The sequence below is a fragment of the Halichoerus grypus genome, chromosome 2, assembly GCF_964656455.1.
Source record: "Halichoerus grypus chromosome 2, mHalGry1.hap1.1, whole genome shotgun sequence".
Classification (NCBI taxonomy): domain Eukaryota; kingdom Metazoa; phylum Chordata; class Mammalia; order Carnivora; family Phocidae; genus Halichoerus; species Halichoerus grypus.
The window spans coordinates 153,783,409-153,800,873 of NC_135713.1; the positions used below are offsets into that span (position 1 = coordinate 153,783,409).

The 17,465-nt window shown below is 45.7% G+C and overlaps 1 protein-coding gene across 1 annotated transcript in view; it reads left to right on the forward strand.

The window, feature by feature from the left end:
• USP43 (ubiquitin specific peptidase 43) overlaps positions 1-17,465 on the forward strand; it is an 89,581-nt gene that overhangs the window by 52,553 nt on the left and 19,563 nt on the right. Inside the window, exons 15-20 of the mRNA XM_078067919.1 lie at positions 4,918-5,002; positions 8,935-9,146; positions 10,125-10,161; positions 12,140-12,420; positions 15,666-15,723; positions 16,081-16,111. Coding sequence (XP_077924045.1) covers positions 4,918-5,002; positions 8,935-9,146; positions 10,125-10,161; positions 12,140-12,420; positions 15,666-15,723; positions 16,081-16,111 — 704 coding nt within the window. The remainder of the gene's footprint in view (positions 1-4,917; positions 5,003-8,934; positions 9,147-10,124; positions 10,162-12,139; positions 12,421-15,665; positions 15,724-16,080; positions 16,112-17,465) is intronic.

Here is a 17,465-nt window from a genome sequence, read left to right on the forward strand (position 1 = left end):
TGACTCCGATGTTTACCCCCTTGGCTTCTCCCCTAGAAGGTCTCAACTTTGGGGATACCCTTGGATACCATGAGCAGGTCCCAAGTGTTAGTGGTGGGGTCCATAATGCACCACGGGCTGGAGCATCTTCCCTGGGCGCCAGACTTGGAGGTTTAGTAAGAGGCAATGACCCATGGACCCTGGTGGCTATATCTGCCCTCCCAGGTATTCCTCGGGGATGCCCGAGGTCCCTTGGGCTTACCAAAGCCAACAGATCTGGCTTTCTATAGCTGAATTCTGGAATGTCCTCCCTACCTATGGCTATATGTTACGATGCCGTAGATCAAAGTTCATCTTCGTGGCCCTTTGTGGTCCCCAAATACCTCCAAAGTGACACCCGCATCACTTGGTATGACGTCACAATGAGGTCACAATAGAGCCTTGGGGGCTGTTGTCCCGAAGGTTTCTGTGGTCACACATTTCCTGCAAAGAAAGGCCTCCCGATTGGATGCAGACATATAGGCTGTGGTCCAGGACCAAGACAGAGGCTCGGTGTCTTCACAGGATGGAGGATGGAACTCAAGGGTAATTCTACTCAGACCAGGGCACTATGGTTGGGGATTCTCCCTTAGAGAACACAAGACTTTGGGAGGATGGAAGGACCGGACCTGAGTCACTTAGGTGGTCTGAGCAGCCACTCGAGAGCCCCAGGCGGACACTGGACCAGATCCTCCCTCCCTCACCTTGGCCCTGAGTCTTAACTTACTGCCTCGCACAGACCCTGAGAGACCAGACTCTGGAGCCGGAGTGCCTGGTGTTCAAAGCCCCCGTCTAGCTGTTTGAATTTGGGAAGTTACTTTAACTCCGCTGTGCCTCGTGTTCCTTATCTGTGAAGTGGGGATGATAATAATAGGACCGATCCATCGGGTGGTTGAGAGTACGAAAGGAGCTAGTTAGCAAACATTTGTTAATCCCTGTTACCAGGAGTCTGAGCTGCTGGCAGACAATTCAAGTCAGGCATGCTCTGAGAACCAAAGGTCCTCCCAGTCCTCGGAACAAGTCGGTTTACAATATCGGAGGGAGTCAGAGGGTAGATCCCAAGAGGGCTAGTGAGAGGCATTCATAGGAAGCCGGGTAAATACTTTCGTTGACATATAATTGATTCAGGAGGTTTAAAAGCCTTCTGTTCCACTGCCTTAGAAGTGGACTAAAGTTGACTCCGTTTTTAGAGATCCTGTAACTTCGTCTGTCTGCCGTTCCAGCCCATTTAGGGGCTGTATTTATTTTTGTTCCTGGCCGAACCCAAGCAGCTCCTACCCAGAGAATGTTCTGAACTGAAATGTTGACAAATCAACTGACAAATCTGTAAGAAATACCAAGAGTCATGCTCATGAAATCACTTTCACGTTACCCCAAATCCTAGTTTCTTTCAGGTGGGTTCGACCCTAAGTGGGGGGCTGGCAGGGGGGCACAAGTCCCGGCCAGGGGGTACTATTCAAGCAAAGGACTTCCGGACATAGCCCATTTCTTGTCATTCTAGCCACATCCCAGAATTCCCTCCAACAGGCTGGATTTGAATGGATTGGCTGCAGGTGCATGGGGCATCCCAGTGCCTAGGGCTGTCTCACATGCCCTTTTGTCAGACCTAGGCCACAAGCCAGGGGCTGCAGCCAGCTCCAGCCAAGCTACATGGACTGAAAATGTCCACCCTCCAGGAGGAACACACCGGTGCTCTTTGCATAGGCTAGGAATCCGGGAAGACAGAGCAGGTCACGCCCACAGTTGTGGGCACCCGGAATGTTTTTCTCTTACTCCGTTTACTTTCCACCTGAGCTGACATCTCTGCTTCTTCTCCCATTCTACCTTTTTCTTATTCCCTTCTTCCCATTTCTTTGCTCATTGGTCTAGGACCCTCCAATTCAGTCCGTCCAGCAGATGAAGAGCCCCCATTAGTGTCTAAATCAGGGGTGGGGGGGGAATATCAAATTTAAAGAACACTCCACTTGTCAAGAAAGTGGTCTGACCCATGTGTCAGGTAGTGATGCTTTCTTTTTTCCTTCCCTAGGATGGTGAGTACAAATAGAGTCATGCAAGTGAACAACGGCCTTTTTGTAGAGGTTCCAAGTTCAAATTCAGGGTTCGCTGTTAATTATGTGGTCTCACAGCATGTACATTGATGTCTTGGAGCCTTGGTCTGTTCATCCGTGTAACGGGAACTCTGCAGTGGCATGCTGGGGTAGGCTGGCACCAGCTCCTGGGAACCCACTGTTAAATATTCCAGGCATCTGTATGTCGAAATCAGCCATGGTGCAATTATTTACAGGAGAGAGATCAGCAAATGCTACAAATCAGGCCTTCTTTTTTTTTCTTTCCTCCCCTGGAGTACCAGTCTGCCAGGACACCACCGAAATTATGATACCATCACTTGTTACTTCATAGGATCATTTAGGAAAACGGATCTGAAAGCTGGAAAGTGAGTGTTGACCAAGCGGTTAGCAGTCTGTGCTTTGGAACCAACCAAGTGTGGTCTCGAACTCTGCCACTTCCCGGTTGGTGACCTTGGGCCACTCACTTCATCGGTCTGAGTCAGAGTTTCATCACGTGAGGTGACAATAATAATACACCCAGCTTGCGGTGTTGATGTGAGAACTGAATGTGTTAACAGTGGGCGCTCGTAACACTGAACAAGAAACAGTTGCTATGCTTTGCAAGGGATCAAGCACCATTCACTGAGAAAAGATTATTAAGAGGAGCAGGAACCTTCTCTGATTTTCGTAGAGGGTTTCATAGACCGTCAGAACTGATCACCTACTTGCACATCAGCTGGTGATGCTTTTTGGACACATTCCAACGTGGTTGGTGCCTCTAGCAAGGCTAGCAAGCCCGCTCTTAGGCAGATCTCTCTGTCTTGGTACCATATTCCTCTGTGTCAGAGACTGGAAATCTGCAGGGTTGGGACAGCCTACGGTCCTTCATGCTCTGGCTCTGGGTGTGGAGAGTTATATGGCTTTGGAGGAGAGGGAGGACCCCCTATTTCCCAGCCTCTCTTATAAGGCTCATTCCCAAAAGGAAGACATACAGATTTGAGTAGGTTGGATTCTAAGACACATATTTATTAGAGAGTATGTTATAGTCTTTCAGAAATCCCCCTGGATCTGTTCTTTCTCTAGCTTCCAGCCTCCGTGGGCATAACTTGATGGCTGGCAGCTCTAGCTATCTGATTATTAGCTTCAGGAGGTAAACCACGACGACCATCCCACCAAGGAACATTTACTCCTGCATTCCTGGGGCTCACTGATTCTTCTTCTTCTTCTTTTTTTTAAATTTTATTATGTTATATTAGTCACCATATAATACATCATTAGTTTTTGATGTGGTGACCCACGATCCATTGTTTTTGTTTTTGTTTTTTTAAGATTTTATTTATTTGACAGAGAGCATAAGCAGGGGGAGTGGGAGAGGGAGAAGCAGGTCTCCCACAGAGCAGGGAGCCTGATGTGGGGCTCGATCCCAGGACCCTGGAACCATGACCTGAGGCGTCCCCCCTCTGCCTTCTTCTTTTAATTTTTTTTTAAAAAATCATATAAAAGCATACAATAATTATTGTTCTTGCCACTTCCTTTTTTATTTGAACTTCACTTTATTTATTAAATTTACTGAGATATAATTGACCTAGACCATTGCCTAAGTTTAAATTGTACAGGGGCGCCTGGGTGGCTCAGTCATTAAGCATCTGCCTTCGGCTCAGGTCATGATTCCAGGGTCCTGGGATCGAGCCCCACATCGGGCTCCCTGCTCCGCGGGAAGCCTGCTTCTCCTCCCACTCCCCCTGCTTGTGTTCCCTCTCTCGCTGTCTCTCTCTCTGTCAAATAAATAAATAAAATCTTTAAAAATAAAAAAATAAAATAAATAAATTGTACAACATGCTGATTTGATACATTTATACAATTGCAATATTATTGCCATCCTAGTGTTAACCAGCACCTCCTGGGCATCACGTGATTATTGGTAATTATTTCTCTTTCTGTGGTGGCAAGAGTTAAGATCTAGACTCTTAACAACTTTGAAGTATCGCCATCTATAACCACCATGGCTGTGCATTAGATCTCCCGGACTTAATTATTTGTTAGTTGCAAGTTTGTGCTCTTACGCTTGCTTTCTCTTTTCATTTAAGTTTTTGGAGCTTTTTCCCAGATCTCTAACTTCAGATTTGCCCCATTCTTTTTGAATGCTGCTTACAACTTGCTAATGCAAATGTGTCACAAATTTAACAAAGGGGCATTCGCATTGTTTCTCCATTTCTGCTATTAAAAGCAATGATGCTCTTGAGACGCCTGGGTGGCTCAGTCGGTTAAGCATCCGACTCTTGATTTCTGCTTGGGTCATGATCTCAGGGTGGTGATCTCGGGGTTGTGAGATTGAGCCCCATGTCCGACTCTGCGCTGGGCGCAGAGTCTGCTTAAGACTCTCTCTCCCTCTGCCCCTTTCCCCACATCCCCCCTCCTTAAAAAATTAAATAACTCAATAAATAATAAAAGCAATAATGCTCTAGAAAGAAATGATGCCCTGAATATCCTTATCTGACATCTTGTAGGAGAAAAACTTCTGGTTGTACTGATTTATGTTCTGATGTGAAGGAACTTGCATACTGAAAGACATTTTTAATGGAGAGAAAGATGAGTTAGTGGCAGAATAGAGAACTTCTTAGGGATGTGGCCTTTCCTTACGTGGTGACTATTGAAATGTGTGATTGGCTTTTCAGTTTTCCCTAATTCTTGCCATTAGTGAATCACTCAAGCTGGGTATCAGTGATGAGCTTTTCGGAATGGCACGCACCTGCTTGGGGTGACTGTCCAATTCCCCCCAGCGCTGTCCCATCAGACCACTGCACCCATGGCAAACTTGCGAAGGTGACCCCACATCTTCATCTTCTTTCAGGAGCTGAGGACAATGACACCTCAAATAGAAGCATCCACACCAGCCTGGAGGAAGGTCTCAGACCCTCAAGTGCAGCCAAAACACAGTAAGGTGCCTCCCGGAGAAGGTTTGACAAAACAAACAAGGTCCTTCGAGATTCTTCTGAAGATAAAGGCAGCTCAGAGGAAGGCATAGTTTGGTAAAGGGAAGAGGCTCACGATGTGGGGAAAAAGGGACAGGCTTAGAGACAGCACTGAGGAGACTAAGAACAATTCAGGAGAGCTTCAACTGGAGATGTGGCAAGTCTGAGTTTAGAACCAGTCACCTCATCTCCCTGGTCTCACTGTGATTATATGCAAAATGCAGAAGGAGGTCCTTGCAACAGGAAGAGTCCTTCTAACTCTGATAGTTCTTTGATTGCACTGGAAAGTGGTTCTGGAGCCGAACTTTTTGGAGTCAGTGACCAGATCTGTAATTTACTAGATTTGCAGTTTGGGCACATTCCTCCTCTGTAGATCGAGGGTGATGGCAGAGACTACCCCACGGGGTTATCGTAAGGATCATACTTATTTGCAAGAGTCACGATCGTGCCTAGCACATAAAAATGCTCAATTGGTGTTTGTTTTTATTATGCCTCTTACCTTCTCATCGAGGGGAGCGTAATAAATACCAAGGGAAGATTTAGAAAGCGTGCAGGACGAAGGAAAGTAGTTCAGCTGGGAACATGTCATTAGTGGACAAGGTTCAGTTGTGGTGAGGAGGACATAGGACGTTCTTAATTCTCTCTTGAAATCGAGGGAGCCCTTCTCTTCAGCTGCCCACCAGGACCCTGGGTCTCCAGGAAGGAGGAAAGGAGACCACTCCTCAACTTGCTGTCTGTGTGCCCAGCATTTTCTGCTGGGTCCCAGAGTGACAGAACGGTGGGACCATTTTCTTTCCATGCCTTTCCTCGGTCCCCGACCTTGTTGGAGCGCAACCAGGAGACAGAAACCACAGGGGAATTTGGACAAGTTTAATATAGAGAAATATACTCTGTTAACTATAGCACGATTGCTGTGTTGAGGAACTGGCTTGTAAGAAGTAGAGAACAGGAGTCCCAGTTAGAAGGAGCAGCCTCCGCCGGTAGGATGGAGATAGAAATTCAAGGGAGAGCCCCCACCTCCCTAGGGCTGAGCTGCTCGTCTGAGCTGCAGGGCAGGTGTGGCCCGGTGAACAGTAGAGGTGGTGTGTGGTTTTGCACAGGCAAAATTTGCAGGGAATTTGCCCTCGAGGGTGTGCGGGAAAGCTGTTCTCAGGAGGTGCCCCTCCGGAGGGGTTGCTGAGGAGGGCACCCGCTATTGGGAGCTGCTAGCTACCATGCATACCCCGCACTGGGAAGTCATCCGTGTCCCACGGGAGCCTGCCGAGAGAAGCACCCAGAGCTAGGATGAGAAACCCCCTGTTTTCTGCAACACCTCTCCGATGTCCTTTACTGACAAAGCTTAGCGTCATACCAGCTAGAAAAGGAGAGATATTTAGAGGGTCCAGATGTGTGTTCACAGAGCAGATAATGAAGCATGCATTAGAAGGCAATATATTGATAACTGGTACCAGATGTGTTTTTCCCAGTCCCACCCTCTGGATGAGCAGGGAACCTGTTATGGGTCCTACCTTTATGCAGGGGTTCCTCTCCTAACCCCACAAAGGTGTAAGAAGACCCCTACGGGCATGAACTCCAAGCTCTGTGCGGTTCCAGTCCTCTGAGCTGTTCAGTTCCGGCTCTAGTCTGGTTTTCAATTTCATTTCCATTACTGGCACCTACAGAGATCCCTTTCTTAATTGTGAACATTGTAACACCTTACAACAGTTCACTGTTTTATGTCTGGAATCAGAAGGTGAAATTCTTTATCGTGAGTCCAGTCTGCCGTGTGGACTGGAGTTGACCCAAAAGTAATAGGCACCCACAGAGAAATATTTCACACACCCACAGAGACGGGGGTAGGATACTTGACACGTTAATTTGCAAATCCATGATGTGGTTTTATAAATACAATCTTAGATAGGATCCTCTCTTAGCAATGTCTTCCAGGTAAATTGATAGTCGGAAGGGGCCTCGTACTATTTGATCATCATAAAAGAACAATAAACACCATTAGAAACAAATGAGAGGGCACCTGGGTGGCTCAGTTGGTTGAACGTCTGCCTTCAGCTCAGGTCATGAACCCGGGGTCCTGGGATCGAGCCCCGCATCGGGCTCCCTGCTCAGCGAGCTGTGTGTCCATCTCACCTGACTGAGCAGCTTAACCTAGTCTAGCTCCTTAAGCAACAGAAGAGGACCAGAAAGTAAAAGCCTGGATACCCCAGCCCAGGATGGTAGGAGCAGTCCCCTTGAAACTGTCTGCTCAGGACAGTCTCCTCCTGGACACTCTGGAAACTTCTTTGAGTCAATCCCAGGTGGCCAGGGATGGGCCTCCCCCTTTTACCCTGCAGAGGCCAGCTGCCCGACAGGCTGAATTTTCTCCGCAAGCCCACAGCTATGAGTCCCTCTTTATTTTACAGGACAGGAGGGCGACGCTTCGGTAGACTCGAGTGCTGGAGAACACTCAGGACCGAGCTCCCTGCCGCCTTGGCTGGGAATGTGAGGAAGCACAGAGGCTGAGCGCATCTGTGGGCTACTTGGAAAAATCCAGAAGCATGTTAAGGGCAATGAAAACCTGCTGGTGCTCAGCCTTAAAGTAGGGTCTTGGAAAGACCATGTCTTGGCACATGGTCTGTAGGGGAGAGAGTCTCCCCATGATGGAGGGAGCTGAGAACAGTGCTTTCATAACTAAATGGGGGCAAAGGATGAAGCCATTGGGGAAGCATCTTCAGTATTTGATTTTTTCCCTTTGTGTACACATTCAGTTTTATTGTAACAAAGCAACTTCTACACTTTTAACATTTAAAACTGAGCATCATCTTTCCTTTCCAGTGAAACAAAAAGAAAATTTAAAAAATGAATAGGATCAAAATGACAGTAGAGAATGTCAATTCCAAGTAAGATCCTACAGGTTCTGCTATTTCTCCCATCTAATGGCAGGGCTCAAGTCATCATTAGGAGAGAGTTTTATTTTATTTATTTATTTTTTTTTTTAAAGATTTTATTTATTTATCTGAGAGAGAGAATGGGAGACAGAGAGCATGAGAGGGGGAGGATCAGAGGGAGAAGCAGACTCCCCGCCGAGCAGGGAGCCCGATGTGGGACTCGATCCCGGGACTCCAGGATCATGACCGGAGCTGAAGGCAGTTGCTTAACCAACTGAGCCACCCAGGCGCCCCGAGAGTTTTATTTTAAAAGTGTCATCTTAAACTGCAAGGGTGTCCGTTAAACATCACGATTAGACATACGCCAAAGGAGAAGCCATGTTGTCAAAATGCCCACTTAGCCCACGCAAACATTCAGTATTTTATTTTATTATTTTTTTAAAGATTTATTTATTTTAGAGAGACAGAGAGAGCGAGTGGGGGGAGGGGCAGAGAGAGAGGGGGAGAGAATCTTCAAGCTGAGCATGGAGCCCGATGGGGCTCCATCCCACAACCCATGAGATCACGACCTGAACTGAAACCAAGAGTCCAATGCTCAACCAACTGAGCCACCCAGGCGCCCCGCATCTCCAGTGTTTTAAATGTATATTTGCAAATTGGAAAAAGAGGCTAGCAAGCTGGGAAAGAGAAACTGATTCCCAGCTGGGGAGATTGCGCCATAAACACCTGCATTGGGTTTTCGTGAAATCTAATTAGATTCGTTTAACCTGAATTTCACAGAGAGGCAAGCGGAGGACTTTCACGTTTACTTAAACGTGTCAAAAGGTTGAAAAACCTGATTTAGGGGCTGAAGATTCTCCCGCCTTCTCATCCCATCACGGGCGTGAGGAGGTCCTTGAACCCAGGATGGCAGCCCCCACCTTGGGAGGTGCAGGGAGCCGTCAGCCGTCTCCGGGGCCTGTTAAACTGTGCATGTTGCAGTCTAGGGACCAAAAGGCCTTTCAACCATGTGTAATTTTTTTTCTCCTGCGACAGGGCCCAGGACGTCGGAGGATGGGGGGCAGAGGGAAGCCATCGCTTGGTGGCCGTGTCACCAACAACGCGGATTCCCGGGGTCACCCAGGCGAGGAAGTCGTCCTCAGTGAGGCAGAGGGCTGCTCCAGCAGGTGCAGAGCCTGTGGCCATCCCTCCTCCTGGCCTCACAGATGCTGGCCTCTGTGCTGGGCCCCAGGGGGCCAGAGGGAAAGGTAAGGGCCGCTCCTTGCCCTGTGGCCGCCCCCTCCAAGCCCCAGTTATGGAGCAGGGATACATAGTGGAGGCCGTGTGCTCTGCGGAATGGTAGCTCCCAAAGATGCCCACGTCCTAATCCCTGGAACCTGAGACCATTACCTTATGTGGCGAAACGGAGTTTGCAGGAAAAAAAAATGTGAATAAGTTAAGGACAGTGAGGTGGGGTGATCACCTAGATGATGTGCGTGGCCCCATCGCAAGCCCAGCATCCTCATGAGACACAGGCAGGAAGGTCCGAGTCAGAGACAGAAGACAGTGAGGACGGTAACAGGGTTTGGAGAGGCAGACTTTCTGGGGCGACGAGCAGCTAGTCCACAACACGGAACCGAAGTCGACTTTCCAAATAGTTGTTTTGTGAACGAAGGGCATTGTTGTTTCTGATTTTCAGATCTTTGAATCAGGTGAGTCGAAATCTATCTCAATGTATCTATATAGAGCTAGAGTATTTGTATATGGTGGTATAGCTAATAGATAGATTTCTTTTTTACAACCTACACACAAGCTTCAGGGACCCCATATTTTGAACAGTCCTGAATGCCACGATGAGGTATTTAGGTTTGATTTTAAAAAGAATCAGGATTGGGGCATCTGGGTGGCTCAGTCAATTAAACATCTGCCTTCAGCTCAGGTCATGATCTCGGGGTCCTGGGATCGAGCCCTGCGTTGGGCTTCCTGCTCAGTGGGGAGTCTGCTTCTCCTTCTCCCTCTGTACTCTCTCTCTCTCTCAAGTAAATAAATAAAATCTTAAAAAAAAAAAAAAACAAAGAATCAGGGACTTTGGAAAATTTTGAATACAAGTGTGACATGGAAAAAGTCATTTAGGAAAAATACTCAGGACCCATGAAGAGATTGCATTCACCACAAAAATACCACCCTAAGCGAATAGCCCTAATCCAGTTAGCACAGTGTAACTTTGGTGATCTTTTCTTTTCCAGAAAGCGAACACAGCACAAGGACCCGGGCAGAATCTGGGTGAGATGTGGGGCATTGGTGCGGGTGGCAAGGGACCTAAAGCACATTTTTTTCTTTTGAAATGAAAGTAGTATACTTATGGAAAGTCAAGAACTACAGAAAAGTATAAATATGGGTCAAGGGAATCAATGAATTGTTCACTTTTTGGTATGAAATCCAGTTTCTAGGGCTATTTTCCTCATGATCGATCAATTCCCTCAAAGGAATTCTTTCAACATTTATGGCTGGTTAACCACAAAGCTATTTTTTTTTTTAAAGATTTTATTTATTTATTTGACAGAGAGAGACTGCGAGAGAGGGAACACAAGCAGGGGGAGTGGGAGAGGGAGAAGCAGGCTTCCCGCTGAGCAGGGAGCCCGATGCGGGGCTCAATCCCAGGACTCTGGGACCATGACCTGAGCCGAAGGCAGACGCTTAACGACTGAGCCACCCAGGCGCCCCAACCACAAAGCTATTTTAAAAATTTCTTTATTAGGGGGGTGGCTGGATGGCTCAGTCGGTGGATCGTGTGTCTCTCGATCTCAGGGTCATGCGTTCGAGCCCCAGGTTGGGTGTAGAGACTACTTAAAAAATAAAATCTTTTTTAAAAAAATTTCTTCATTACAGACTAATAGATCTCTTGATGAATTAATAAATGTTTATTGCCCGTCATATGCAAGGTACTGGGATAGCTGTCATCCACACAATGTGATTCCTCAACTACAATTCTACGGCGTTATCTATATTATACTATTATTTTATCATATTTTGAGTTGTTTTGCTTTAAAATGACATAGTATATTTACAAAATGTTGTACGGTATCTAAGTGAATCCCTTCTTCCTGGCCCTACGTGAATCCTCTTGCCCTCCCCAGAAGTGACTCTTGTCACCTGTTTGGAATTTTTCCTTCCGCATTTTGTTGTGCATTGCTTTTCCAGGAAGAAGCATGTCATTTTGGTTTGTATGTGTGTTCACACATACATTTGCCTTTCTGCAACTTGCTTCTATAACTGAACGGTAGGGCTCGGGGATGTTTCCATATTGGTGTGTAAGGTCGCAATTCCTTCCTTTCAGCTCATGCTCTGTGAGCTATAGGGTGCAGGTACCAATGGTTTTTAACCCCTATTGATGGACATTTCATTTTATCCCCAGGGGTTTTGGTTTGTTTGCAGGAACAAACATGATTAGGTTCTTTAATGCGGGTCTTTTTTCCCCATCCTTCCATATTTCTTCATCTAGGTCTTATGTGTGTCTTTTATTTATTTGCAAATATTTTATAGTTTTTATTGCTATGGCAATGCATCTTTTTTTCTATTATACTTTTAATTAATGGCTTTGATACTAGTTTTTTTTAAGTGGATCTTGTATTTGGTCAGTTTGTTGACTATCATTTTTCTTTAGTTTTTTCTCTTATTAATGTCAATTTGTCTCTCCCAGGATAATATTCCTACTTCTTCTTAATTTTCTTATTTTACTGCACCAGTTAGGACGAGCAGTACATTGCTTACCTGCTGGCATTTAGGTCAAGTTTATGACTTTAACCTTTCAACCTTTTAGGTATAACATTTATTGTAAATATCCTTCCTTGATGGTCCTTTAAGAAGTTAAGGGATCTTTTGATAATATTTCCTTAGATTAGGAATAAGTTTTAATTTTTCAACACTTTTTCATAGTGAAATTATCATGGCTAGTTTATTTTTTGTTTTTTGGCCAATGTATAATGTGTGCTTCAAAAACGCATATTCTTTTTTTAAAAAAGATTTATTTATTTATTTTGGTGGGGGGAGGGGCAGAGGGAGAGAGAGAGTCTCAAGCAGACTCCCTGCTAAGTGCAGAGCCCGATGTGGGGCTCAGTCTCACAACCCTGGGATCATGACCTGAGCCGAAGGCAGACGCTTCACCGACTGAGCCACCCTGGTGCCCGACATTTTGACCTTATTTGGCAGCCAATGGGGAGCCCCTCATTCAAATATTTCCTGCAAATTTCTACCTTTCCAGAATTACCAGGCAGAAGGGAAGGACCAATGATAAGGACAGGAAGTTCAAGGAAAGGATCCGAGGCAAAAAGCTGACTGATGTGGCTCAGGATACAAATCATTCCATCAAAGGAGTGGACAAGAAGCAGAAACCAGGGGCTGCCCGAGAGCGCAAGAGGCGGAGACTCTGGTTTCAGAGGGTGACGCCCAGAAGTGGGCATCCAGGGCAAGCTCCTGACCCTCACCGAAGAAGAGGGTGTCTGCCTGCGGGTATTAGTATGGACACAGTGACTGTCACCCACAGTGAGTGCCATTTTCCTGCCCTTCCTTCTTTCTCTGATCTATTCCTCACCTCATTTTCTTCTAGTCTCCCTCTTTCTCTTACAGATTTAGACAGAATTACTTTTTCAATGGCTTTTCATCCTGCTATTTTTTCCAGCCCACCCACTTGCCTTTCATCCACTCAACAGATTGATCTCAGCATTTTCTTTTTTCCCTCTTTGGACCTTGTGTTGCTCATCTATGAAATAGCATTGCTTTGTCCTTAGATTCCCTTTCAGTTCTAATATTCTCTGTATCCTGCCAAGCTCCATCTACCTTCCCATCCCCTATGACCATCTTCCAGAATTTAGACAAGCCCCCTTCTGGTCACTTCCCCTGGTCTTGTGAAAGCCTACATATCCGTACCCAATAGGTTTGTATGTGTATCTGGTACATCCAGCCACATACAGTCAGAACATATTGGGATGTTTCCCTAACTTACTCTGGCCTTAGACTCCACACTCCTCGTCGATATGGGGGCTACCTTGTCACAATGCCATGCAAGACCTGTTTATTTGATTTGTATGGATAGGCAGGGTATTATTTGGGGAGGGGAGAAGCTTAGATTCGAAATCAGAGTGGCTAGGCGAGACGCTTTCTGGTTGTGTGACTTTTAACCTCTTTATGTAGGACTAATGTTTGACTTTTCTGCCTCATACAGATGCTATGAGAATCAGATAAGATACTATTGACCCACTTTTTCTAATGGAACGCTTGGTATAAATGGGAGGCACGGTATTGAGCTTAGTAGATTCATAATGAGAGCCATGTTCAAATGCCAAGAGCAGTCGGGGAGCAAAGCCCAGTCAAAGGGCACAGATTTGTTCTGAGATGCAAGAACATCTAAAACCAAACTACTTCTCCCCATCTGCATGACTGTCACTCTGGTCCATATTCCACCAACCCTCTCCTGGACGACTGTCTTAGCTTCCTAATTTGTCTGCCTGTCTGTCTGTTTCCACTCTTGCCTCTTACAACGCCTTCTCCACAGAACATCCAGAGTGAGCTTTTAAACGTGCAATTGACTCACAACTCTCCCTGCGTTAAACCTTCCACTGGGAGGACCCATCATGGATAATCCCCGTCTTGCACCCCGTCCCCTCTTTGGGCTCTGGCCACACTGGTCTTTGCTTCTCTGCCTGCAACAGTCCTTCCCTTCCCAGCTCTGGCTTTTTCTCAGCCTTCAGGAAGTTCTCAAATATCACCCCTCCGAGAAGTCCTCCCCTCCCCTTCTCTAAAGTAGCATCCCCTTTGTTTATTTCCCTAGTAGTATTCTTCGCTATCTGAATATATCTTCACCCCGTGTAATTTCTGTGATAGAGAGGGCTTCTAGTCTCGAAGGCATTGTAGGAGCTGTGAAAATAGCACTGAGTAGATGCTCAGAAATAGCCATTCAATGAATGAGTTAACAAGGCATTCACAGGTTTTCCATTTGGCTGTAGTGTTGGACCAGACTGGTCTTAAATTCCCAGATTTTATCCCTCATTAAAACAACAACAATGCTGGTTCTTAAATGCTGTTTTGAATGTTTCTTAAATGTCACATTCCTTTTTTTTAAATAAAGATTTTTATTTATTTGAGAGAGAGGGTATGAGCGAGAAAGCACAAGCAGGGGGAATGGCATAGGGAGAGGGAGAAGCAGGCTCCCTGCTGAGCAGGGAGCCCAATATGGGACTTGATCCCAAGACCCCGGCAGACGTTCAACCGACTGAGCCACCCAGGCGCCCGTTAAATGTCAAATTTCTATTTTTTTGGCTGAAGCAAGTGAGAATGAGTATCCAGCAAATATTTAGCGTATAGCTGTTGTGAGAAGTCCAAAGCTCTGAAACATCTTCATGATCTACATTCAGAGCCAAATAGAAACATATCATTAAAATTGAGGGATTTCAGGTGAAGGGTGGGCGTACCTGTCCATTATTCTTCAAAATAGTTGTTGCCGAGTGAGAGGCAATGGACTTCATGAATCCTGGTTCAAAACAAATTCCTAATGGATTTATATCTGCTTTTCCTTCTTTGTGAGGAAATCCTGCTGCTTCTCAGGACATTTGATACATTGCTCATGAGTACCCATGAATTCCCTAAGTTCACAAACACACGTGCAGCATCCGAGAAGGATTCCATTTCTTTAGGGCTTGTGCAGTGGAATGCGTCTTACATGGGGATTCTGTTAGAAAGTCAGAGTCAAAATTTGCCCTTGGGATTACTTTATGTCACACGTGGAGGGCAGGGCACCAGTTTTGTGTCCCCATACCATCCTGCAGATGCTTTGACTAGTCCCTCGGACTCTTCTTTAGAAATTTATTCCACTTCTCCTATAGGATGTCTTCACACCCATCACTAATTCTGTGTTTGGCCACCTAAACAATGCCTTCTAGTTCTTTCTCGAATGCTGGAAAACCCTTAAAATAACCTACAATGTATTTCTACAGGCTTTATCAGCATGCATTGGCTATTTCTTCCTTTTATTATTATTATTATTATTATTGCCAAGCCACCAAAATTGATTTCTCATAAATTACATGCACATAAATTCAATGCATGGATGATGTAGCCCCATGGTAGTAGAAACAACAATGGCTTGTTGGTGATTCAAGTTTCCGAAGGTCTTACTGACCCAGGCATACAAAGCCAACACCAGCAAAAATCATGGCTCAGGTCATGATCCCAGGGTCCTGGGATCGAGCCCCGTGTCAGGCTCCCTGCTCAGTGGGGAGCCTGCTTCTCCCTCTCCCTCTGCCCCTCCTGCTTGTGCTCTCTCTCTCTTTCTCAAATAAATAAATAAAATCTTTAAAAAGAATAATCAAGCAGGGCAGGGAGAAAGGTAAAAGCAAAGGTAATGACTAGCTCATTCAACCACCAAAGGGTCCAATTGTTCGCCTGGGAAAAGTACAATTAACACATGATTTCTCCCCTATTTCCAGATTTTCTGGATACTTTGTAGCATATAAACAGTCGTACTCATTACTTTACACTTAGAGGTACTTCACCCGAAAAAAACATCTGGAGACTGAAAAAAAATATTGCAGATGTTATTTTTTTAACCTTTAACAATAAGTTTACCTTGTTTGGGGCATTCTTCTGAATGTCAAGTTCCAGGAGTATTTCCCTCAGGTGGGCAATTTTTTTTTTTTTTTTACAGTCCTCTGACTCAGATTCCTTCTTTTGGAGGGGTGCAGGGAGGACGTGGTTCATTTCCTTCTTCCTTCTTTCTTTTTTTAATCTCTCAGTGGAGAGGCGGTACAGGTTTGACTCAGGGGACAGGAATGGCCTCACCATTACTTGGAGGTAAGAGGGTTCCCCGATGAGGGTGGTGTTACCAGCTCCACCAAGGGGCCCCCAGGGCAAAGGCTCACTTTTCTTCCAGAGGCAACTGGATCTGTTTCCTCTCCCAATACACCTGCTTGGGGAATTGCTCCCTGTCCCAGATCCCACCCTCCCAACACCACACCTTGAAGGAGCTCTTTCCCACGAGCTCAGGGAGGGAGAGCCAGGGGAAGGGGGCTTGCCAAAATCTGGACACATCTTGCCCTTGGGATCCTGAGAGAAAAGGAGTGCCCAGAGCTGACAGGAGCTACCAACCCCAGTGCTGCCTTGTTTCCTTGGAAAACAAGTTCTTTCGGGTCTTTTCTTTTCCTTCTTTAGACTGAAGATACTTCCCGGACCCAAGGGGAAGGTAAGTGGAAACATATGAAGCAGCGGCCATTTCAGCGTCCATGACTCATTGGCCAACAAATAGTGCTTTTACTTGAAGATATGGGATGAGAGGATGAGAAAGAGGCTGGTTCTCTCTCCCTCTCTCTCTCTCCCTCTCTCTCTTCTATGTAGTCTGTAGTCTGTCATCTATCTGCCCATCATGCATCCATCCATCTATCCAGCCATTGGGGAAGACAGAGAGAACAGAGTGTTTTATTTAAACACAAATGCTGTAGAAAGTTCTGTAGGGCAAGAGTAACCCAGTCTTGGAGTTTCTGTTATTTTCAAGATAGGAGAGTGGATTGTTAATTATAATTTTTTAGTTCTTGAGCTTCTAGGCCTGTTCTAAGGAAGCATTTCGTGGTTTTGCTGTGTTTTTCCTTACCTGCGCATGGTGGGCCCTCATGCAACAACCCCACTGTCCTTTGGAGTCAACCAGAGTTCTACAGGCGCCCATATGGAAACACACACGCTCATGCACTTTAACAAGGATAAATGAATTAAATGTACCTTTCATAAAAAACATCAAATAAAGCAAGGGTTGAATGGTGACTGAGCATCTTAACGAGCACCTTGTCTTAGTGGGTTTAGCTGGACGACCCCTGTCAGGTTACTCCTCAGCAGAGTAAGAGTATATGAGCGTCCTATCCTCTGCAGAAGGGCAGCCGTGCATTTATTGGATTGATCTTGTGGCTGATGGCTGAGGCTCAGCGTATGTACTCACCCAGTAACTTACGTAAAGTGATTTTTAGGGGATTGACTACGCCTTTCTCAGGATGTAAGAACCATTCTGAACTAGTTACTTAAGCAAGTTTCACATGATTGGAGGATTATCTGTCACCGACCCATTTATCCATCTCTTTTGTTTTTCATGATTTCCAAATAGGAGATTTTAAAAATACAGTGAAAGTCAAATGCATTACCTGTCTACAACAGAATGAATGATTTTCCCTGACTATCTATGTCCTCATTCCCTGTGAAAATAAGCTCTCCCCTAGACACCCATTGAACTACCTGAGTCTGTCTCCACAACACATGAATATAGTCAGAAAGAAAAAAATGCAAACTTAACCAGTTCCTTATTTTGCACGGGACTGAGTAATTGGGTGCCCTGTGACGTGTGCTGCTTATTCTTCCAATCTTCATCTGCTTGCTTTGGATGCAGCTTTTCAGGGGTGGTCTGGGTTTGCATTCCTGTGCTCTCAGCAGGTGTGATGTTCTTCAAACCAAGCAACAATGATGGTGGGTGTTGGTGAGGTGAAAGTAGGATGCCAGGGCAGAATCTTGGGCCAGATTGAGGATACAAAGACCTCGAGGGTGATGGGACCTATATC